This window comes from Armigeres subalbatus, unplaced genomic scaffold (genome assembly GCF_024139115.2).
Source record: "Armigeres subalbatus isolate Guangzhou_Male unplaced genomic scaffold, GZ_Asu_2 Contig111, whole genome shotgun sequence".
Classification (NCBI taxonomy): domain Eukaryota; kingdom Metazoa; phylum Arthropoda; class Insecta; order Diptera; family Culicidae; genus Armigeres; species Armigeres subalbatus.
Window position 1 is genome coordinate 68,860 of NW_026941858.1, and position 25,030 is coordinate 93,889.

Here is a 25,030-nt window from a genome sequence, read left to right on the forward strand (position 1 = left end):
CTAATCAAACGACAACGTTTCTCGTACGGTGGCAGGTTTGTCAGGTCACGCCACCTTAGAGGATCACGCCATATGTTCACAATAGTCATGAAGATCGATCACGGAAAGCGCCGCAACTTGGTTTGTGTTCTGTGTTTAAAAAGGAAATCCTTATAAAAGATGTTTGCAAAAGCCAAATCACTATTGCGTTATCAAGATGAATTCTACGAATTTTATTGGATAATAGGTATATAAAGAAAAGTGTCACATGTAAACATAATAAATTAATACAAGCATAAAATATTCGCTTTCCTAATGCATCAACAATTGTCAAAGCCTGAGCACAGATATGTATACAGTCATACCTCGATATAACGTAACTCAATTTTTATTTTCGTTACGTTATATCGAGGTTACGTTATATCGAAGCAAATTTTTTTTTTCAATTTTTTTTTTTCAAATCTTTTTTTTATAAAAGAATTATAACCTAAAATCAATGTTATCCATCCACCAGGGTGTTCCAACCTTTCTTACTCAACTTTATTTTTATTTTTTTTTCTGTTTTTTATTTGCTTACCTATTTTTTCATGTTCTTTTTTTTTCTTTTCTTTTGACGTAAACTACGTCTAAGGGGAAGACTCAGATACAGGGTGTAAAACCGAAATTTCCAAATTCGAGACCGTCACGAAATTAGGATAGATTTCAAACGCTAATAGCGTCTTTATCTTTCGATGGATTTTCGACATTTGCTTATCAATCGATTCAGAAACTTTCCAGCAATTTGCCAATTCTATTGATACTATTGATTATCAACGTTAAACTATTGAAAATGTTGTTTCTTTCCAAACCGGGTGAAAAATTCAATTCCGTTCATAAATCCCCAACAAGGACATCAGATTGCAGTAAGGTACGGGCCTTTTGATCCACTGCTTCGTTTTCCCTGTGTATAAAAAGCCCCGTGTTTCGCGTGCGCGCGTCATTTTCATTCTGGATGTCACGGCAAGCGGGCCAGGGCGTCCAGAAGCGGTCCCAATGACAACGGCTGTCTCAGCGGATGAATTTTTTTCGGTCGGTGGTGGTGGCGGTCGTGGAAGCAGCAGCACATCATTTCATCCGTGTCCCATCTTCGGCGGATCTGGCAATCGACGGCGTTCGTTGAGCCGAATCATCGGATAGCGGTCGCGCAGCCCAGTGGCTGCTGTTAATAAGGCACATAAGTGGCAATTAATCGGTTCTTCTCAGGACCATCATTATATTTGGGAGGAAGGTTAAGTTGAAATAATTTTCCTAAAGTGCAACCGTTAGGAACTGGAAAATTCTTCGGTGAAATTTTCTAACGTAATTCGGAGTTGTATGATTTTAGTGATTGAGAATGTTGATATTAGACGAACTTTCTTCATAGAACAAAGCATAATTGTTTGGCATCGGTAGCGGAATCATAGCATTAGTGCCGGTCCGAGCATAGGCTGTCATCGGAAGGTTGCTACAGCAATTTATTCACTAATGTGGCGTTTGCAACGATTTGGATGTTGTCGGCACAGCATGAAATTTTCCCGCGAGACTAATTTTGTATTTTTCCTGTTGATTGAAAAAATAATCGGTTCCGAGATGAACTTTATTCAAAGCGCAACGCTAACGTTGGTAGTTGAATCCCAAGCAAGTATCGGAAGGAGACCATGCAAACAATTGATTCGCATTATGACTGAAAAAAATGTATGGCGTCAGTATTGATGTTTGCTACAGATTTTTTGACGTAAACTTCGTCTAAGGGGAAGACTCAGATACAGGGTTTAAAACGGAAATTTCCAAATACGAGACTGTCACAAAAATTAGGATAGATTTCCAACGCTCATAGCGTCTTTATTTTATTTTCGACATTTGCTTATCAATCGATTCGGAAACCCTTCAGCAATTTGCCAATTCTATTGATACTATTGATTATCAATAATGCTTAATTTTTTTCTACAACAAATATGATTTTGAAAAAGTATCACCGGCGCGTGCTAACAATCTACATGCTGATACATTTACAGTTACATCAAACAACTGAAAACCGAAATACGCCACTCCAAAATTACGAGGTGACAATGTTAGAAAGAGACAAAAGATAGGAAAAATAACACGGTGTGTAGTGCCTCCCCGAGTCATCTGAGCCGCTTTCATTGATGGTAGCCGATCGTTAGTACTTCATATCAAATATCATATCATATCATTGCATATCAAAGAATATTGTGACCAAATTTCATAAAATTTGGTCAACAAAAACCCCCCTGACAATAATAGAACAAAACCTGTCAAAGCCGTCATTCCTCCTACATCATACAATCAAATTTAAACTGAGCGCTGCTAATGTTAATGACGACGACCGCGCGACCCACACCATCGCCGGGAAGAAAATTTCCGGTAGGAGCTCCGCCGATGCCGAAGGTGGTACCACAGTCTGCTCTCCGCGACATCTCGAACGAAATGGCTCGCGCGCGCGGAAGAGCTGCTTTCTTGTAATCAATAAAGTTGAACCTGTAGCCACGCCCCTTTGGTGAGTGTGTGACGGTTACACAATATTTGCAGTCATACCGGACAACAAAGAGGCGGGACTAATGGCCATCTTTATTGATTATAAGAAAACTGCTCTCCCGCGCGCGCGTGGCCCATTCCAGTTCGAGACAGCAGCACGTACGGACGTGTTTTTTGTTCGCGCATTTTGACGTTAACTACGTCTAAGGGGAAGCCTCGGATACAGGGTGCAAAATGAAAATTTACAAATTGGGGACCGTCACGAAATCATGTAAGATTTCAAACGGTAATGGCGACTTTATCTTTCGACGGATTTTCGAGATTTTGTTATTAATAGATTCGGAAACTTTCCACCAATTTGCTAATTGTATTAAAACTATTCATTATCAACGGCAAACTATTGAAAATGTTATTTCTTTCCAAACCGGGTGAAAAATTAAAAAATAATCAATCCCGTTCATAAATCCCCAACACGGACATCAGATTGCAGTAAAGTACGGGCCTTTTGATCCACTGCTTCGTTTTTCCTGTGTATAAAAAGCCCCGTGTTTCGCGTACTCGCGTCATTTTCATTCTGGATTTCATGGAAAGCGGACCAAGGCGTCCAGAAGCGGTCCTAGCGACAACGGCTGTGGTGGTGCGGATGAAAATTTTTCATTCGATAGTGGTACATCTTTACATCCGTGTTACAAGCAGCATTTTTGGATCTGGCAATTGACGGCGTGCGTAGAGCCGAATCATCAGATGGCTGTCGCGCAGTCCAGTAGTTGTTGTTGGTGAGGCACATAATTGGGAATGAATCGGATCTTTTCAGAACCACCATTATGTTTGGGAGGAAGGTTAAATTGAAATAATTTGTCTATAGTGTAACCGCTGGGAACTAGAAAATTTTTCAGTGAAATATTTTAGCGTGATTCTGAGCTCAATTATATGATGTTTGTCTAGCACTTAACTACTCTTCTTGCTGTGGATTTAATTTTGAACAATGATTCAGTGATTGATAAGTGATTGAGAAAGTTGATATAAGACGAACTTTTTTCATAGAACAAAGCATAATTGTTTGGTATCGGTAGCGGAATCATAGCATTACTGCCGGTCCGAGCGCGCGTCAGAAGGAGAAGCTGCAAATATGTATTCGCATGGATGGAAATAAAACCTTAAACAAGTAGCAGGCTACCTACTAGAATTATAATCTTGATGGGAAATTTCACTTGACTGTTACCAGGGTAGAAATATTTCACAGTCAATGCAGTGAAAAACATGGATCTCAGTATAATCTGCAGTCGCCTTCATCGCCGCCGTGGTGAGTGCGACTGGGTGCAGCCGAAAAATCATTTCCAACACCGACAGTTCAATTTCGCATTCAGCCACTCACAAGTCGCTCTGACAGGCTGCTCAGTTCGCGCCTTACCGTATGACTGTGAGTGGCCCATTTAAACGCGTGGTGAATTTTTTGCTGGGTGAATGTGTACATTTTGCTGTGGTAAATTTCATCTTCGCGGCGCAGTGGGTGATGTGAGTTCTGTTGTTTACTTTTCTGCCTCTCCGGGAATGTGAGGTTGATTTCAAAGCAGGAAGAAAATAAAAATATGATATAAAAAAACATCACCTTCATCCAGTGCTGCCGAAAATTTACAACCCTGACTGTTACTGCTATCCACGCGAATAATTATCGGCAGCGTCTTTTTATAACGCGCGCTTGTGATTCTGCTACCGATGGAAAACAATCTGCCATCACTAAGCAATTAAGTTTTACTTTGAACAAAATTCATCTCGCCTCAAGTTGTGACTTAAGAGCTACTTTCTCTGATGGTAGCCAATCATTAGTACTTCAGACAAGAAAATTTAATCTGAGCGCGAACGACCGCATGAACCACACCATCGATGAAATTTCCGGTAGCAGCTCCGCCGAAGCCGATGGTGGGACTACGATCTGCTTTTCGCGACATCTCGAACGAAATGAGATGGTGCAAATTAATCGATTATTTGTTGTGATAATCGATTAATTTTAAAATCGATTACTTCCCAACGATTAATCGATTCACTAATCGACAAGAATCGAGAGTAATCGATTAATCGGGATTTTACGACAACTATTAGATTTCGATTACTTCAATTAATCGATTCATCGTTATGATAATCGATTAATTTTGATTCGATTACTACTCAACGATGAATCGATTCAATAAGCGTCAAGAATCGAGAGTAATCGATTAGTTACTAATATTATAAGCATATTATATTATATTATAAGCATCGGCGGAGTTGCTGAGCAAATTTTATTCCAAATACATATGGGATATTGGAAAAATCGGTTCTTCTCAGGGCTTCCATTCTTTACAAAGGAAGATTGAGGCGGGGCGAACTTTTCTCAAAGTGCAAATTAACCGCTTGGAGACGCCATAAAGTTGCCTGGCGTCCGTAGCAGAATCACGAGCGCGCGTCGGAGGGAGATGCTACAATTTCGAAAGTTTAATTCTTTCAAGATTCTTATTTGGTTTTGTTATTCCAGCCTATGGCGTGGCTCGTGTGGTCGTTAGTGATTCGAAATATGCATTATTGGGAATTAATCGATTCTTCTCATGGACACCATTTTAAACATAGGAAGATTGAGGCGAGACGAATTTGTTCGAAGTACGACGTCGAAGCAGAATTACGTTGCCGTTCGTAGCAGAATAACGAGCGCGTATTGTAGAGAGCTGCTGCAAATATGTATTCTTGCACTGGCACTAGATTCTTCATTTCACCAAACTGTTTTACGTAGTTTACGTCGGGCGGTCGTGTCTTGTACACAACCCTTATGATTTTTATCTTAGAATATTATTCAAATCAGTATTCGTTTAATAATTTATTAATAAGAATAAACCTAAATTTAATACTATTCTATATTACCATTCTTTATTCATGAAAGTAGAACTCAAGTTAATAACAAGTCACAAACTATTTCGAAATAGAAAAACAACATTTCTGCACTGGAGCCTTTTTAGTGCTATTTTTTAATTACGATGTCCTTGATATTTTTACGCATCTGACGCAGCGAGAGCTGATTAGTCAGTGGCCAATTGTTCTATTCCGTGTATCTGATTACCATAATGAACCCATTGAGGGCTGCTTGTTCCAACTCGTTTACATATTCGTTATCATTTCCAAAACTCGCAGATTGTGGCTTCTTCCTGCGTTGACATTGACTGCCTTGTGTTGTCACCGGCATAGTGTCGGTGTGCTACCTTCTCGTCATTGCTTCTCAGTGTGCCTTTTAAGACTGACAGTGGTACATCATCCTCATTCTCGACTTCATGAAGCATTGTAAAGAATATTGTAAGATTTGCGAATCGAGTCAGCTGGAACAACCTCCCACGCTTTGGCGACCAAAAGATCTTCTATGTTGATGGGCTATGGTAGGTTGGTCAGAGGAGGTGCCCGCGGACTCGAAAATAGACGAAGCGACTCTGATGAATCTCTAAAAACATGTTGACCAACCATGTAGAGGGGGAGGACCCAAAACTTACTGACATAATCATGTCGTTTATGGGAGGCCTCCAGACCTTCAACAAGAATTTCAAACTCGTCGTGCTGATTCTCTGCGACCTAGTTACAATGGCTAGGCAGCAGTGAAAGTCTCTGCTAACGCCTCCTTATTGGTTAGAAGGAGTTGGTGGTGCGACTCTTAAAGTGAGTAAGGTTGTGCAGGATGCCACCCCAAAACGTTAAGTGTAGTAATCCCACCGACTGAATTTCATCGGTAGGACAACCGTCCCTGGTGGAAAATTGCCATCCCTAAAAAGCCGAAAATGAAAACGAAGTGAGTTTTAGCTATGGCAAAGATGGAGGTGATTGTAAAAGTAGGCTATTATGACGGAGCTACGCGGATGTCCCAAAGGCCATGAGAGGAGAGCAAATACTCTCTGGTCAAGTAGAAGATGTCAACTGCATCCATGAGATGCAGAAGGGCGAGATGATTTTCGGGATCCTGCTCAGAAGAGCTCGGCGTACAAAAACTTGACTGTAGAAGGGCTGGTTGATGGGATTCATGTCGGAGCCCTATGCCCAGGTTAAGTCATCCAATGTAAGGGTTTGGATGAAATGACTAAAGCAAGTGTGCTGGTCGCTACATTGAATCCTATTCGTTCACGAAAGAGCTATGCGTACCCGCCAGGTACGTCTGGCGGGAGCCAAGAAGTTATGTACTCGATAAGACAAGTTGAAGGTAGGATTGATGTTATGTTACGTAATCATACACCAACCACTTGTGGTCTGCTACAAGTGCTTCGGCTACGCTCATAAGTCATTTCAGAACTGAACTTCGGCAGAAAATTTCGTTTAGTATTTAATGTATCTCAGCAACCGAAACGTCACATTTACTGAGATCTCGGAAAAAAATCATGTTTACTGAAACTCGGTGGTGCCCACATAGGGAAAATTCGTGGAACTGAAAATTTCTCAACTTCATCGGAAGTACACGCATACTCGTTGATATGCTCAAGGACTTCGTAGCGCTGTAGGAAGTTTGGTGGAAGAGATCAATGGTGCGAACGTTCAGAGGTAATCATACCATCTATCAGAGCACCGGCACACACGAGCTTTGAACAGCTTGCGTAGTGTTAGCCGATATGCAAAGGCTCGTGATCGGGTGGTGGCCGATTCATGAGAGAATGCGCAGGTTGAGGTTCAAAGCCCGGTTCTACAAATTTAGCATAATCAACATCCATAGCCCATACTCCGGAACCACTGATGATGATAAGGACGCATTCTAAGCCAGCTGAAACGTGAGTACGACTTCAAAATCATTTTAGGAGATTTGAACGCTCAGGTTGATCAAAAGGATAAGTTTAGACCGACTTTTGGAAAGTTCAAGCTGACGAACAAAAACGGCTAACACAGCCTTCCATATCGGTACACTTGGAGATCACCACTGCAGACAGAATCACAAATCGATCGTCCTGATTGATGGACGGCACTTGTTCGACATTATCGGCGTCAGGACATATCGTGGCGCCTACATCGACTCTGATCACTATCTGGTGATGGTTAAACTGCGCCCAAACCTATTCGTCATCAACAATGTTTGGTACCGACGACCACCGCGGTACGACCTAGAGCGACTGAGCAACCTGGTGTCGCCACTGCATACGCGCAGTATCTCGAGGCAGCGCTGCTGGAAGAGGGTGAGCTTGATGGGGCTCCTCTTGAGGACGGCTGAAATACAGTTAAAGCAGCCATTAACGACGCAGCGGAGAACAACGTCGGGTATGTGAAACGAAGTCGCCGGAACGATTGATTCGACGAAGAATGCAGACAGATTCTGGGGGAGAAGGACACAGCGCGGTGCGAGCAGATGGAACAGCTGTGCCGTTCTCAAGATACACGCAAGTTCTATCAGAAGCTCAACGCACCCTGCAATGGTTTCGTGTCGTAAGTTGAGATGTACAGGGATAATGATGGGAGCATCTTGACGGACGAACGTGTGGTGATCGAAAAATGTAAGCAGCACTTCGAGGAACAATTGAATGGTGCTGAGAGTACAGGCACTGGAAGTCAAGACAGCGGAGGAAATGACTACGTCAGTTCCACGGACGGTGGAGGCCAGTCAGCCTTGAGGAAAGTTAGGGATGCCATCCGACACCTAAAGGCCAATGAAGCAGCTGGTACGGATGGTATCGGAGCTGAGCTCATCAAGATGGGCTTGGATGGATGGGAAATTGTCAAGCCGGCTTCGTTGATGGCCTAACGACAACAGATAAGATATTTACTGTACGGCAAATCCTCCAAAAACGCCGAGAATACCAGGTCCCAACGCACCATCTGTTTCTCGATTATAAGGCGGCATACGACAGTATAGAGCTATGTAATATTATTGCCGAGAACAGCTTCCCTGGGAAACTTACCAGACTAGTCAAAACAATAGTGGATGGTGAGCAAAATTGTGCGAAGATTTCGGGCGAAATCCAGTCAATTTATTTGATTCGCGGATGACATGGACACTATCGGCCGATAAATTGCAAAGGTGGCAGAACTGTACTGCCGTAATCTGACAAAGTGACGTATACGCCATTTTCCAAAAATGGCGTTAACGAGTAGTAATCATCGAGCTCTTCAACAGAAAAATGGAGAACATGTATTTTGTAATTTGGCGCATACGTCACTTTTTCAGATTACGCAGTGTACACCCGCCTGGAAAGTGAAGTAACAAAAGTTGGGAAGCAGTGTTACGATAGACGGGGATACCTTCGAGGTGGTCTAGGAATTCGTCTACCTTGGATCCTTGCTAACGGCTGATAACAATGTTAGTCGTGAAATACGAAGGCGCATCATCTGTGGAAGTCGGGCCTACTATGGGCTCCAGAAGTGGTCCAGAACTGTGGTCAAAAAAGATTCACCACCGCACCAAATGTGTTATGTACAAGACGTTGATAAGACCGGTAGCCCTCTACGGACATAACACATGGACAATGCTCGAGGAGGACTTGCAAGCACTCAGAGTATTCGAGACGGGTGCTTAGGACCATCTTTGGCGGTGTGCAAGAAGACGGTGTGCGGCGGCGAAGGATGAACCACGAGCATGCCGAGCTCTACGACGAACCCAGTATTAAGAAGGTAGCTAAAGCCGGAAGAGTACGATGGGCAGGACATGTTGCAAGAATGCCGAATAGCAACCTTGCAAAGATGGTATTTGCTCCAGATTCGGCAAGTACAAGAAGTCGTGGAGCGCAGCAAGCGAGGTGGGCTGACCAGGTACAGAACGACTTGGCGAGCGTCGGGTGCATTCAAGGTTGGAGAGATGCGGCCTCGAACCGTGTATTGAAGCGTCAAATTGCTTCAGTATTTTCTGTTTAGATGTGAGCTAAATAAATGAAAATGAATGAATCCAGACAGCCTCATAGAGAGGATATGTCAGAACGTGAATATTTGGAATGTGACGATTCAAAATCTGAGATTCTTCCCTCCACCCTATGTATGTCGAGGATGGTCCTATAGCGACCTAGAATTGAAATAATATTTTTATACTTAATGAATCACGTTTATAATGTAAACTGTTAAAAATGGGAGCAAAAAAAAAGTTACGTTATATCGAGGTAAAAATTACGTTATATCGAGGTTACGTTATATCGAGGTATTACTGTAATTGTATGATTATAATCACGCAGCAAAATTCTGTATGATTAAACTAAAGATAAATATTGTTGGATTCAATAATCGCTCTATTGTTGATTCAAAAAGATTTTATTGTTGTTTCTACTATAATACCTGATTGGAATAAAAATATTATTTTAATTTCAACAATATTTCTTTTTGTTCCAAATATGCTTAAATGTCATGTGATGTGTTCTTTTTTATGTGTACAAATTGATCATAACAATTAAAAATTATATTTTGTGAGGATGTTTTGTTGTTTCCTTAGAAGGTGAAACCCGTGAATCCATTAATTGCTGGAGTATTCCGGCTCGCTATCGAGAAAAAAACGTGTATCTAAAGGTTTGTATGATAAAATCAAATTAAATCGCTTTAAAACTATATTGTTTTCTAATTCGCAGAACAACAGAATGGCGAGCGCTGATAAAACTTTCATCGTCAGCATGGTTTATTCGGGACGGGAAAATCAGGTAAATTTGTATAATTTTTATCAAACGATAAAAAATTCTCACTCCAATATCTCATTTTCAGAGCTTTCTCTCATTCAGGATTGCCATCGGAAGCAGATTCTATATTAATAATAATTATGTAAATATAATTTGCTAATGATAAAATAAAATATCAACCGCACATTCATTTGTTTTTATTCATTTTAACCTTGAAACAAAGAAAAAAAATGAAGCATAATTTAATGAAAATAAAAATTATTATTTCAACAATATTATATTGTTGAATTGATATGTTTGTATCATTGAAACTATAATGCACTAATGATTGCTTCAACAATAATATTGTTGTTTCTACAATAATGCGACTTCAATCATGAAACGGTTTGATTGTAGAAACAACAATATTATGGGTTGACTCAAACGACAAATATTATTAGCCCTGAGCTAACAATATTTATTGTTGATTTCAATCCGAATTATTGTTGTTACTACAATAAATTTCTGTGCGTGATAGAAACAAATCACTGGCTACAAAAATCTGACAGAAGACTCAATACCTATGCAATCGGTACACGGTAAGCTTAGCAAGTTATATTGTTTAACATTGAAAATATCGCATTTCAATCATTCTTAAACTTAAACGCTCATTTAAGAGCGAAAACTTACGTGTTCTGTACTGTTGTTCCATTAGATGTATAGTTCGACCAATCTTAATGTATGACAGACCTACGTGGGCTGGACACATTACCCGAATGTCGAAGAACATTCATCTATTTGGAAGATTTCGTATTGCTACTGGCATTTTAACAATACTTACTTACAAAATTACTATTGAAAAAAAAAGCACTATATATTTATTTCTATTCAGCAGCAAACATGTATGTATATGGGAAAAACCATACAATTTTAAAATAGGGCGTATTCAAAATTACACCGATGAAAGATTTTAAAACCACGGAGGTTCATGAAAGTGCGATTATATTCGCGTCTGGGGGCACCGTGCAGCACAATGTAAACATTTTGCTATGAATTTCTATCGGGAGAACTTACTTTACAGTCCTATGATTTGATTACATGCATTAGAAATGCTATGGAAAGTGAAATTAAATGATTTTTTACAATTCTATGCAAAATAAACACGAGAGTGCCCATTATAGGAATATTTTGGGGGGTCCATAATAGGGAAGAAGAACGTCCCGAAACGGAACATAAAAATCAAATGAAGTGTCGACTATAGGGAAGCAAATTCCTATTATGGACCCCCAGGGAGTCTACTATAGGGCGAATTCAGTCAGACTTTAAAATGTCAATTTCAACGAATAACGCCGTGTATTTGAGTATTTTACAGTCGCTCTCAAAATTGAGCGTACAGCATGGATTAGATGAATATATTCGAAAATTCCAAAGGAAATTTAATTGTTGGCTCGGTTGTTTTTAATGCATTTCAATATTCATCCCTTCCTTCAATGTATGCGTACATAAAATGGTTGAATTTTTTCTCTAAAGTTCATTTATTTGAAAATAATCTCAAAATACGCCTATTAGATAAGGTACCCCGGGGCAAGTGAAAATACGGGGTAAGTGGGTACTATGGCTGCCGATTAATCGGTGAACGTTTTTAATGGTAACAATGTTCTAGAAAGATGAAGCAGAATTATCAACGAATTCGCCTGACACAAAAAATTTTGGAATCAAAACCATTTGCCATCACCATCAAAACCATTTGGTATTGTTTATTCATGACTTTAAACTATCGGCAAAATCTATTACTTTTATTTTAATTCAATGAATTTCCAAAAAATAGTCGTTTCTAAATTCATCATTGATGTGGAAAGTGAATATTTTGAGCAATTAAATAATTGTGTGACATCGAAAACGATTTAAAAGTTTTGATTAAAGCCAAAATCTGAAATTTTCACTTGCCCCTAAGTTATAACATACATGGGGCAAGTGGGACATATTTGAAAAACATTTTCGATAGAGCCATTTTACCTGTTTTTAGATTGTTTTCTAGTGAAAAATAACTTCGACATTAATATATCATATGGATCTGAATCAATGCAGTTGATATCGTTGGTTTCGTTGTTAAGAAGTAGTGTACAGTTGATTTACCAAATGTGTATTTTACTTTCTGGATATTATCTTCCTCATGGAAAAGAGCAATGGTTATAGCTATGCTAAATTTCCCGTTTACAGTGCAAACAATCTATTTATTCTACAATAGATCAACAGGTTTTTTCTTGTGTTTTGTTATTTTTAAATATCGCATCAGATTAACAGATTTTCAGATAAATAAATTGCTTAAGACATAAATTGGCCATTTCGTTCTATTACAAATTTACAACACTATGCATTGCCTGAATAAAAACGTTCCTTTTGAAGTTCTAATTTATGTAATAATTTGTGTTCTAAAAAGAGAAACATTCATTCGAAAAGTGAACAAAGATTTGCTCATCTCTTCCATCACATTTGGTAAGAAAGTAAGCTAATGGAAAGCCAGACAAAAGCCAATTAAACAGTAAACTGGCTGTTGTCTTGTTTTTATATTTGCTAACATTGTAATCCCTTTCTTTTTGCCAAAAACAAAAGTCTGACAAGCAATAAACCTCCATCCATAATCGGAAATACTACGACTCAGAAATTACATGAACATTATATCTGCATTCTTCAAATTAGTTTCGTTCGACAGTATAAAGCAGAATAGTTCCCACTTGCCCCGTTTGAAGGGGTAAGTGGGTTTCACAGGTAAATTTATTTATGTCACTACCAATATTTTGTAACTAAATAAATGGCTTACAACACGTCTACACTTCAACAACAGAAGCATAAAATGATGTTTGTGTTTGTTTGTTTGTGTATTTACGACACGTTACACCGGAAGGGTGCATTCGTGTCGGAGATATAATGATGTATCCGTGGTTAATGTCCTGAAATACCCTGTTTTCTAAGTATGCGTTAACGATTTTGCTGAACTAGCGTTTTTTTAGGTCCCACTTGCCCCGGGGTACCTTAATTAATGTTTCCTTGCAGACAGTTGAAAGACTCGAATTCCTCTTGTTTGAGGCTAAACTGTATGCAGCGGAAACAACTTTTCAGGCAATTAGTTGAACAACCTCAGTACCCGGCCCTAGGCTGAACTAACTGCTGGAAAAATCGAGTTAGGGGTTTAAATACGTACTAACTCTTCATGAACTGGTGAACAATGTAGTGAGAGGAACACACGAAAGTTCTTATTACTGAACAAATTCTCTTGCTTGAAATGGTCTTGTAGACAGAGCTAAATCCCAGGTTTTCAGAGTCTTACTGGTGATATTCTAGAAGCAAGACAAGGATCTGGCTAGGGCTCCGATGCATGGTCAAAAACAGTATTACTGTTCTGTTTTCTCAAGAAAGGACTGATTTCCTATTGATAAGGGGCGCGCCTTCAATGGGATTGCTCTCTGTGAAGGGTCTAAATAGCGGGACCTTGTCATGGTGCTCTTGAGAAAACAAAACAACAACTGTATCGAAACTGATACTGCATTGCTCATCAATAGTAATGTAGTAACTCGACATGCACTTAAACACTAAGGATACGGGGTAACGCTACACGTCAAACAATTTCAAATAAGTGTTATCCGACCAACATCCAATGATTGCAAATGTCGTATAAATACTCACCCGAATCATCATCGTGGTGCGTACTCCGCAGCGTTTGGCAGAGCGTCTTCAGCTGTTTGTACACCGACTGTGCTTCCTTGTAGAGCAGGATCGTTGCTTCGTCGTTGCTGCCACCGGTGCCGTCCACCATCATCGAATCGTCCTCGCCGTTCATCTCCTGCAGCAGCGACGAGTGGTTCTGATCGCTGGTGTGCGACCTCTGGCTATCGAATGACTCGAGCCGCTCGCTCAGCGTCCCATTTTCGCGCTCTAGCCGGTCCAGCGTCTGCACCGTCATTTGGTACTTGGTGTCCTGCTCCTTGGTGCTCCGCTCCAGGATGTGTATCCGCTCGGAAGCTTCGTTCAGCGCTACCGAGAGGTTTTCCTTCTCGCTCGCCGTCATGTGCAACCGGTTCTCCAGGTCATTTTTTTTCTCGAGTATCATCCGCAGTTCGTGTTTCAGACTTTCGAGACTGCTCACGTGGTCTTGTATGCTGAGCGTTCGCCGGTTGCATTGTTCTTTGATTTCCTGCAGCTGGGTCGATAGCTGCAGTTCGGTGACGTTGGCTTTCTTCAGCTCGTTGGACAGGCGAGTGTTCTGGGCGGTGAGCTCTTCGATGAGTAGATTTTTCTCACGTTCCATTTGGCGCATGAGCTGTTCCTGCAGTTCGAGCTTCTGCCTGAACAGCTTGATGTCGGTTTGCAGTTCCAGGATGACGGCATCGTTTTCGCTCGAGGTGCTCTCCAGTTGTCGTTTCAGAATGTATTTCTCTTGTTCCAATTTCTGGAAATAAAAAAAATTGACAAGTTTTAAAACATGTTGTATAAAGTTGAAATCGATTAAATGTTTGTCTCCAAAATTGGTTCAATGACTCTGGCCTCATTACACCTCATTACCTATATTTCATCTTCTGCCTACGCGCTCAGCAATTCGTATTTACGCCGGTTTACTTTGCCTAGTAGGTTAACCAATTGAGGGTTGTGTGATTCCATTTATTTCTTATTTCTTTTCATTTCTTTCATTAATTAATAAATTGCATGGCGAATTGCTTCAGTCCCACATAAAAGGAGCGGTTTGATTGGTCAGACTGGTTTCTCATTACCGAAAAAACGTAGCGCAATTGATAAAAAATATCTTATGGATATAAATTGGGGCGACCTTCGTTGGTTTGGTAAAATATTATTAATATCAACTTTTACTGGTACATAAACTATTTACATTTTCAACCCGTGGTTTATCTCTAAAAAAAAACTTTTAGGAAAACTCAGTAAGAAAATTGAATTGTGAACAAGAATATTTATTTGAGTCGTAACGAAATAAATTTATAATTCTTATTTAACATATCGCAGATACGATCAACGAGTGCACTAGAAAGTTGATGTGGATTCACGCCATACGCTGATGGTATTAAATTGTTGTTATTACTCAGCGCTTTGCCCGGGCGGTGGTCATATGACATCAGTTAACAGAGCATCTCGTCTATACACCCTCAACTACTGGAACAGCCAATTTCGCCAAAAGTAGTACACCCACGCAGGAATCGATTATATCAAGTGAGTGGACGATTCGCGGTGACACAAAGTGCCTGCCATGGTGAGCGATGGTTGCGTGGCACGCCTAGACTAGAAAATAGGTATCCAACAAGACTATGATGTCGATGACGAGGTGAGGTTTGCGTGCGCCGTAATATTGGCAGGCATAAATAAATTGATGTATGGAAAAATTCAAATGACCTATCCTGTATGACGATCATCAGAAGCAGACTGATGCGAATAAGCCCATAACAATCAAATTGAGTGAGCATTGATAACGAAATACAAGTTGAATAAATATTTGAACATATTGGAACGATCAATAAGGTCTTTGGAGACAAATTCTTTATAATGAAGCTTAGAGTTACGTAGATGTTGATAAGGAAAAGCATTGAAAAACATTTAAACTTTAGTCGTAATTATCTCGCAAAATGAACTACAAGCGTTTTGCCTTTCTTGCATACTAAGTATACGTAAATGCTTTGGGATCACTTCATAAACGAACTTTTGATAGAAGGCTCGGAGACCCATAATGTTATATACCAACCGACTCAGCTCGACGAATTGAAATGATGTCTGTATGTATTAGACCTCTTCCTATTTTCAAAAAGTATCAAAAATTAAACCAATAAGCCCATAATCAAAATTCTTATGCTAAAATAAGCCTTCAGTCAAAATTTCAGCAAACTTGGATGAAATTTCGAGGTGGCTCAGGTCGATTTAGTATTTTGAACTATTTTCAAGTATAAAAAAAATCTATCAAGAGATATAATCACCGAAAAGCATCGCAAGAACCTATAAATGGAAGCTTTTGGTGTGCTCTAAAAGTTTTGAGAACATGACTCGTTCCGTTTAGGTTTTAATCATGTTAAAGTTATTTTCAAGCTTAAAGTGCTTAAAAATACTGTTTCTCTTAAAAGTGGAAGCTTTAGGGGGAAAAATTTCTGACAACAACAAAAAAACAGAAATGTCTAGAATTCTTGACTATATTGGGGAAGGAAACTTTGTGATGGCCAATAGATTTTGATCGTGACTTGTTGGCCCAAAAAATGTTATCTTGAGTGTGCAGGTATTCAAAGAAGCAAACTCCAGCCAGTAGATGCTTGCGGGTCCCTCCTTAGTCGTGCGGTAAGATGCGCGGCTACAAAGCAAGACCATGCTGAGGGTGGCTGGGTTCGATTCCCGGTGCCGGTCTAGAAAATTTTCGGATTGGAAATTGTCTCGACTTCCATGGGCATAAAAGTATCATCGTGTTAGCCTCATGATATACAAATGCAAAAATGGTACCTTGGCTTAGAAACCTCGCAGTTAAGTTAATAACTGTGGAAGTGCTTAATGATGAACACTAAGCTGCGGGGCGGCAATGTCCCAGTGTGGGGATGTAATGCCAATGAAGAAGAAGAAGATGCTTGCATCTCGAAGTACCTATTGGCATTTGGAATCCATGTACAGCATCCGATCAGATCCTGATAACCACTCTGCAACGTTGGAACAATGGAATGCGTGCAATTAATCAAATTGTTAAATTTGGAGCAGCTATTGTCATTCTTTGCCCAAGCTTCGTTTTAGTTATTTTGCAGTATTATTTTAAAATATATTGATCTGGAATTTAGTTGATGAATCACTAAATGGCACTACAGATTTAGTTCCATTGAAATTGAAGTTCACACACTCTGGACGAATTTCGAAACAAGAAGGTTTTATTTTATCCACATTCTTAATAAACTCTGAGTAGGTCATTTGAAAACGTAATATTTAATGTTGTCCGTAAATCTATGTATATTTCGAGGAGTTGGCAAATTAGAAAATGTGTCAGTATATTCGGCGATATTCTATTTTCATCTTCAAGCTCCAAATAGTTGAACTGTGAAACAGCGCCTAATTCTGGAAAAAGATGATTACGTTCTTACGCTCAGGTCGGTAGAGAGGATTTTTTCCGTCCCATAATCGGTAGGGAGAGCCTTCACTCCGCTACCAATGACAACGGCCTACGGCTAGTAAATTTCGCTGCTGCCAGAGGGATGGGCATCAGTAGCACCTACTTTGCACGAAAGAACACCTGGAGACACCCAAATGGTGAAACTTGCAACCAGATAGACCATGTTTTGGTGGATGAGCACCATTTCTCGGATGTTATCGATATGCGGACATTCAGAGGTCCGAATATTGACTCTGATCACTACCTCGTTGCCAGTAAAATTCGATCACGGTTGTCAACTGTATCGAACGAAAGATCACAGCGAACGATGCGTTACAATATCCAGCGATTGTCGGCGGAAGGAGTGTCGGCTGAGTACCGCCAGAAGCTCGACGAACGGATAAGTGCAATCAACGTTAGCGACAACATCAACGATCTATAGGAGTCGATCCATGCAGCGGTGAGCACAACAGCAGGAGAAGTGGTAGGCACTGCACAGAGGCGACCCAGGACGGGTTGCTTCGATGTGGAGTGTCAGAGAGTGACAGACGAGAAGAACGTTGCCAGAAGCCGGATATTGGTGTCGGGTACCCGATCGAATAGAGATCGGTACAAAGAAGCAAGAGCAGCCGAAAAACGAAACCACCGCAGGAAGAAAAAAGAGTACGAAGAACAAGTTATTAGTGAGGCTCAGGAAAGAATGGAGCAGAACGATATGCGGAGGTTTTATGAGTCTGTCAATTGCGTGCGGAGGAAGACAGTGCCATCTCCCGTCATGTGCAACGACCAACAAGGGAATTTGCTGACAGATAAAACCAAAGTGGCTGCCAGGTGGAAGCAACACTTCGAGACTTTGTTGAATGGTGGAAGTGACGGTGCATCGGTGAACAGAATAAATATTATCGACGATGGACAAGCTGTGGAGTCGCCTACACTAGATGAGGTTAAAAAAGCTGTTAAAGAACTGAAAAACAATAGAAGAGAATCTCTCTTTAAGAAAGGGCACAGACTGGAGTGTGTCAATTACCGAGGAATAACCCTTCTTAATTCGGCGTACAAAATTATGTCCCGTATTTTGTTCAACAGATTGAGACCGCTTGAAGAGTCCTTCGTCGGCGAAACTGATACGGCTGATTCGTATAACGTTGGACGGATCGAAATCAAGTGTAAGGGTTGCGGATGAAATATCGACGTCATTTGTTACCTTAGATGGATTAAAGCATGGTGATGCACTCTCGAATCTACTGTTCAATATTGCGCTCGAGGAAGCGATTAGGAAAGCTGGTGTGCAAAGAAGCGGTACCATAATCACAAGATCGCATATGCTCCTTGGATTTGCGGACGATATCGATATTATCGGGATTGATCGCCGTGCCGTGGATGAGGCTTTTGTGCCTTTTAAGAGGGAAACAGCGAGGATTGGACTCACGATCAATACCAGCAAAACGAAGTACATGGTCGCTGGCAACCAACGTGGGTTCATAGTGACGTGCGATAATGATGTTACCCACGAGGTGTATTGCAGCTGCAAATAGGGCTTATTACGGACTTCGTAACCAATTTAAGTCCCGTAGTCTGCTAACGAAAACAAAACTCGCGCTGTATACTACTCTGATTCTTCCGGTGGCATTATACGGCCATGAAACATAGAGTTGAAGGAGGCTGATCGGAGAGCTTTCGGAGTGTTTGAGCGTAAGGTGCTGCGGACAATACTCGGTAAACAAGAGAAGGGTATCTGGCGGCGTCGCATGAATTACGAGTTGTACCAGGCAGGCACAATAGGACAGCCCCATATAAAGGAGTGGCCAAAACTACCAAAAGGCCAATTTCCGATTTGAGCGAGTAAAATGTGATGAATACACAGCTTAGACCCTATATTTTTATAATCAGGACGGTTTTTATTTTTTAGATTTTTTAGGGAGGGGTGGGGGGCGTTCAAACTAGCCCCTCCTAGAAATGATATTTTTACGTTTTTTGGGAAAACGGGCAGCTTTGCCATATTTTCGTCTCAAAAGTAACATATTTATATATCGTTACAAAGCTCTTAAACAGATCTATGCAATAGGTTTGATAATGTAATAATAGCTCCGTCCAGAATTTAGTTTTAAGTAGTTTTGTAAAAGCATATTTTATGCATTTTTGAACGATCAAAACAGTTTGGTACCCCGCAATACCCCGCAGTAAAACATCATGCACTATACTATTGAATGCTTAAGCTTTGAGGACCATGGATAAAATTCTGCCCAAATTCACTTTGCAAGATATATGATTTTTTTTAAAAATGCCTATTTTTGCCTTTCTCGTGTACTAAGTATACGTAGAAGCTATATGATTGCTCCAAAAGCATTAAAAAGAACGCCCAAACACTCATAGTGTTGTATACCGATCGACTCAGTTCGACGAATTGAGGTGATGTCTGTGTGTACGTGTATGTTAATGTCTGTATGTGTGTGAGCAAAAATTATCTTAACTATTTTTTAGGCACTTACACTCAACCGATTTACTCGCAACAAGTTTCATTCGTCAGAGAACGTTGTTCCATTGCTCCCTATTAGAAATAGGCTGGATCGGACTATGGGCTCAAAAGTTATGGCCAAAATACATTTTCTTATAATGTACGAGAAAGATAACATTACCGATAGGGGGATTAATCAGGTGTTTTGGTAAACTTCTTCTTTTTCAATTTTCATCTGAGTTACTCAATAATGCCACTTCAATTGAAAACGGTGACGAACACAATTTACATAATTCAAGAAAAAATCAACTAACACATAAAAAGCGTCACGCAGTAGAAGGGAAGGGGCTCAAAATTTACAATTTTGACATTACTACATAATAGAAGCGAATTATAGATTTAAACATAACGTGTCATAAAGTGGTGGATGAGTAGTGTGTTAAATAACTCCTTGTCACAATAGGTTTTTATATTTATGAAGGAAATCTTATGAAAATATCAAATAAATGAAATTCCATTTCGTTGTTTCACAATATGACGCTAATTGAATCTGTTCTACTCTCCTTTGCTGGTTTAATAAGTTTTATTCAGTGAATTTTCAACACCAGAAGCTAATAGTGCTTTTTTTTGATCATTTTAGGAAAACTGTGTTGCGTCCATTTGTCTGTGACACGAATATACAGTAAAACCCTTTATATGACCATTAGTATTTTATCCAGCATCAAGCGGGCTTATTGCAAGCCAAAAAAAAAGTGACAAAATTCCGTTGGTTTTGTAGAATATGACTAAAATCAATACTATGCCAAAAATTGGTCCCATACCCCATTAAAGGCTCGAAAAAAATATTTTTCGTTTCTATTTGTGTTTTTATGATTAATACCACCATTTATTGCAGGATTCATAATTTTGGCCAAAAATACCTCCTTTTTTCCTATTGTGGCAGGGTTGGGAAAAATCAAATTTTCGAAAAATCGACAATGATCAAACTCACCCGCGATTTTACTTTTAAATTATCAAGTGATAAAAACTCGCCAGCGATTAAGAATCGTTTGAAAATCGTATCTACCGTTACATTTTTAACTCTTTTTCCTCACTAGCATGAAGCTATAACGCCAAATAGAAGAAATAACGGGACTGTTAACAATTAGCTAGGGTAACGATGGTATTTTGGACATCTGAATATATTTTGGACTTTTGGCTATATTTTGTTTATTTTGTTACATAAATGTGGTTAGAAATGTTATCATGAAAGAGGTCAAAGAGACACATGATTCCTATTTATTTAAAGAAAGCTAAGTCGAAAACACGCAAAATATAACCAAAAGTCCAAAATATATTCAGATGTCCAAAATACATCATTTACCCTATTATTAGTGAAGATTAATGATTGAATGAAAATTCTGTGTTTATTATCGTTTGAGTACAAAATTTGAGAAGTTGTCGCCGGTGACAACTAGCCTACTGTTTTCACGTGAGAAGTTTTCACATGAAAATTGCAATCATGATCGTCTGATAATGATTAAGCACAACACTGGTACCAGGTGTATAAAGGTCTGGATATTATTAGGCTTATTCAACACGGCAGACTACGGTGGGCTGGTCACGTTGTTCGTATGCCGGAAGAACGTCACGCGAAGATAATATTTAGTAGAGAACCCGGAAGAGGCCGCAGGCTTCGTGGAAGGCCGCGTACACGATGGATTTTTGCGGTTGAAGAGGACCTGAGTGCGCTCAATGTTCAAGGCGACTGGAAGCGATTGGCCCAGGATCGAGTCCAGTGGAGAAGGATACTCTATTCGGCGTAGGTTCATCGAAGAGCTGTAGCCCATCAAGTATCAAGTAATTATGAAGGCCTAGTTATCATGCAACAACTTTGTGGAAAACACCAAACTTCTATGAGGCAACCTTAAGGAGTTATTTATTAATGCCATGATTTCATGATATCCGACCACAGTGACACGGTGCCATGAAGCACCTGTGTCAAGCCTTCCATGGACCTCACTACTTGCATAGCTACTCATGGGATCATTATAAGCGACTATCTACGACGGGCAGAGATGACGATTCGGAGGGGGGACCCTTCTAACATGAAGAACAGTCTAGAACTCAACGAAGGAGCAAGTGTGTCGAATCCGTTCGTCACAAGTGGTTTGACGAGGTCTCTGCCTCAGCAAACCAAAAAGGCAGAAAAACAGCGTCAGGCGGTAATACCGCGAAGACCAACGCAAGTAAGCAACCAAGGCGATGATAATGAGCAGCAGCTGGCCACGAGCAATGCAGTGGCTGGAACGTGTCTCAACAACAGCTGAAGATAATAACAGCAAGGAACTGGGAAGAAGAGCTCCACTAGTTCGTCGACAAGAAGCATAACGTGCATAAGGACATCAAGGAGCTGGTGTTAAAGATCCGGAGGGCTCTTGGGTCGGCCATGACGGAATGGCGCAACCTAACGCAAAGAGCAGAAAAAGCTGAGAGAGAATTGACTGATGCAAAACACGCCCTTGCATCAGTGGTGCTGCAAAAGGAAACACCGGGACTGATTCCGGAAGAGCCCAACGAGAGCAGAAAAGAGAAGCTTGTGCAACCGGAAACACACCGGCATCCGTGTCTAAGAGGCATGGGTCCTCGCCCGGAAACGAAAGACCATGAGGCTCTGAAAAACAAAGCGACGCTCTACTCAAACCCATGGATGTCGCACAGCCGGAAGAGACCGACGATGGCAACAGAAGGACACCCTGGCAGGTGGTCCAAAAGAAGACGAAAAAAATGGGATCAGTGCGAGCGATAGACAAAATGTCATCAAAAAAAGGGGGAAATGAAAATCGAGACACTTTAGTGAAGACTAGCGGACCATAAGGACAGCTCCAAAACTGAGGTGTGCTTCAGGTGCCAAGAGTTTGGCCATCTGGCACGAAATTGTAAAGGTCCAGATAGATCGAAACTTTGTAGAAGGTGTGGAAAGGATGGCCACAAAGCGCAAAGCTGTAAGAAGCCACCGAAAAGCCTAATCTGTAGGAGTATTAGATGTAGAGACCACGTCACTGGCACTCAGAAATATCCAGCGTATAAACAGGCGATGTCTGGTAAATCACAGTGGAGGTAATACAAATTAATCTCAACCACTGCACTATCGTCCTGGATACAGATTTACGCGGAAAGATGAATTTTACGTCAAAACTATATTTTTTAAGAAAAAACTGTAATTCTACAAAATTGTTAGAAATAGTAAGGTCATCATTATGGCGTAAAATTGGTAAAACTTAAGATAAAAAAATAACATATCTCCAATTTTTTTACATTATAAGGTATATGAATTTCTCTTTTAAATGCCGTATAAACGTTTTTTTGGTCTGCCCTAACCGGAGATATCAACTTATGAAAAAAATGTAATTTTAACAGAAAAACGATTATAACTTTTGATCGGAAAAAGACGTTGAGCATATTTACTCATCTAAAATTGCATTTTTTTTAGCTCTAAAAGTCACCCGAAGACGACTTTTTCGAGAAATCTAAAACAAAAAAAGTAGATTCAAAATACTGTTTTTTGAGGTACACCCTAATCCAATTAGGTAAAATTGCTCTAAATCAGTTAACTTAAGAGCTACAGAAGAAGTTTTTTTTTGGTAAAATTGATTGGAATAAGCTGCGCTACAACTTTGTAGAACATAACATGTCAATATTCCGAGAAATAAAAAAAAATCTAATTTTTTTATATGATGGGCCACCCTATTTTTTTGGTTGCACCATAATGATGGCCTTATTATTTCGAACAATTTTGTAGAACAACAGTTTTTTCCTAAAAATATAGTTTTGGCGTAAAATTCATCTTTCCGCGTAAATCTGTATCCTGGACCATATTGCACTGTGATACCGCGCAGCAAATGCTGTGGCAATCCGAATCGAAGTGCGACGTTGCAATTATTTCGGAACATAAACGAGGAACATAAACTGGAGAGTCTGCGAAGGCTATACATATAGCGATCATCAGGCGGTCCGAAACTGCGTCGGAGAGAAGATAGCGACAGTACCAAAGAGCTTAGGGGGAAGACAGAAACCTTTAACAAGGATGTGCTAGCAGAGGCAATTAGATTTGAGCGCAATCTGGTGAACCTGAGTCCAGACGAGCTGGTTCCAGAATTGACTCTACTGGTGGAATGGAGCGATCGCCGAACTCCGTCGCAACTGTCTTCGAGCAAGGAGAAGAATGCAGAGAGCCCGCAACAATGTCGAAAGAGAAGAGCGAAGACCTGTGTTCAGCGCAGCAAGAGCTGCTTTCAAAAAGGGAATTAGGCTCAGCAAGGCAGCCTGAATGCAAGAGCTTTGCCGTAACGCAAATGCTAACTCATGGAGGGATGCATACAGGGTCGCTATGGCAAAGATTAGAGGTCCATCGATACCGCCAGAGAGGTGTCCAGAAAAGCTTAGGACAATTATTGAAGGCCTGTTTCCACACCACGTCTTGGTCTGGTCTTGAAAGAAGCGATCCATACGAACCCGGATATGTTCCATACCACGTTGCAGAAGTGCATCGATGAAGGAAACTTTCCCGATTGCCGGAAGCGGCAAAAACTAGTATTGCTGCCAAAGCCGGGTAAGTCACCCGCGGACCCATCGTCCTACAGACCCATTTGTCTGCTAGACACGGTCGAAAAACTCCTGGAGAAAGTCATCCTCAACAGATTAGCTATCTACACAGAAGGCGATAATGGATTATAGAGCAGGCAGTTTGGGTTCCGGAAGAGCGGATCCATAGTTGACACCAGCCGGGAAGTCGTAGAAGCAGCTGAAGCAGCTAAGAAGCAAAAGAGGAGAGGTAATCGCACTGCGCTGTGGTTATCTTAGACGTGAAAAATGAATTCAACAGTGCGAGTTGGGAAGCAATAGCTAATTCTCTACACAGGATCAGGGATATATGTGCAGAATTCTAAAGAGCTATTTCTAGAATCGAACACTAGTTTACAAAACACATTGGGGATTTAAGAGAGTAGGAATAACAGCTGGTGTTCCACAAGGTTCCATCCTGGGACCGACGTTGTAGAATGCGATGTACGACGGGTTATTGCAGCTTAGACTACCAAGAGACGTGAAGATAGTTGGGTTTGCGGACGACGTAGTGCTCTTGGTAATCGGAGAAACAGTAGATGAAGTGGAAGTACGTGCTTCGGAGGCCATAGGAGTAATGGAGAACCGGATGTGCGTAAAAAAGCTGGCATTAGCCCAAACCGAAGTGATGATAATCAGCAACCGGAAAGCAGTTCAGCAGACTACAATCACGGTCTGGGAGGTCACCATCGAGTCGAAGTGAGAAGTAAAGCATCTGGTGCCCCCGTCTGGGCGGAAGAAGCAATCACGAAGAGGAATCTGACACGGTTCAACAGCACATATAGGTTAATGGCTATGCGGGTGGCAAGT

The 25,030-nt window shown here is 40.6% G+C and overlaps 1 protein-coding gene across 10 annotated transcripts in view; it reads right to left on the reverse strand.

Annotated features, from left to right (window-relative positions):
• LOC134202242 (bicaudal D-related protein homolog) overlaps positions 1–25,030 on the reverse strand; it is a 147,350-nt gene that overhangs the window by 9,525 nt on the left and 112,795 nt on the right. For all 10 annotated transcript variants that reach the window (XM_062677288.1, XM_062677280.1, XM_062677285.1 and 7 more), the window contains one exon: positions 13,734–14,496. In XM_062677288.1, coding sequence (XP_062533272.1) covers positions 13,734–14,496 — 763 coding nt within the window. The remainder of the gene's footprint in view (positions 1–13,733; positions 14,497–25,030) is intronic.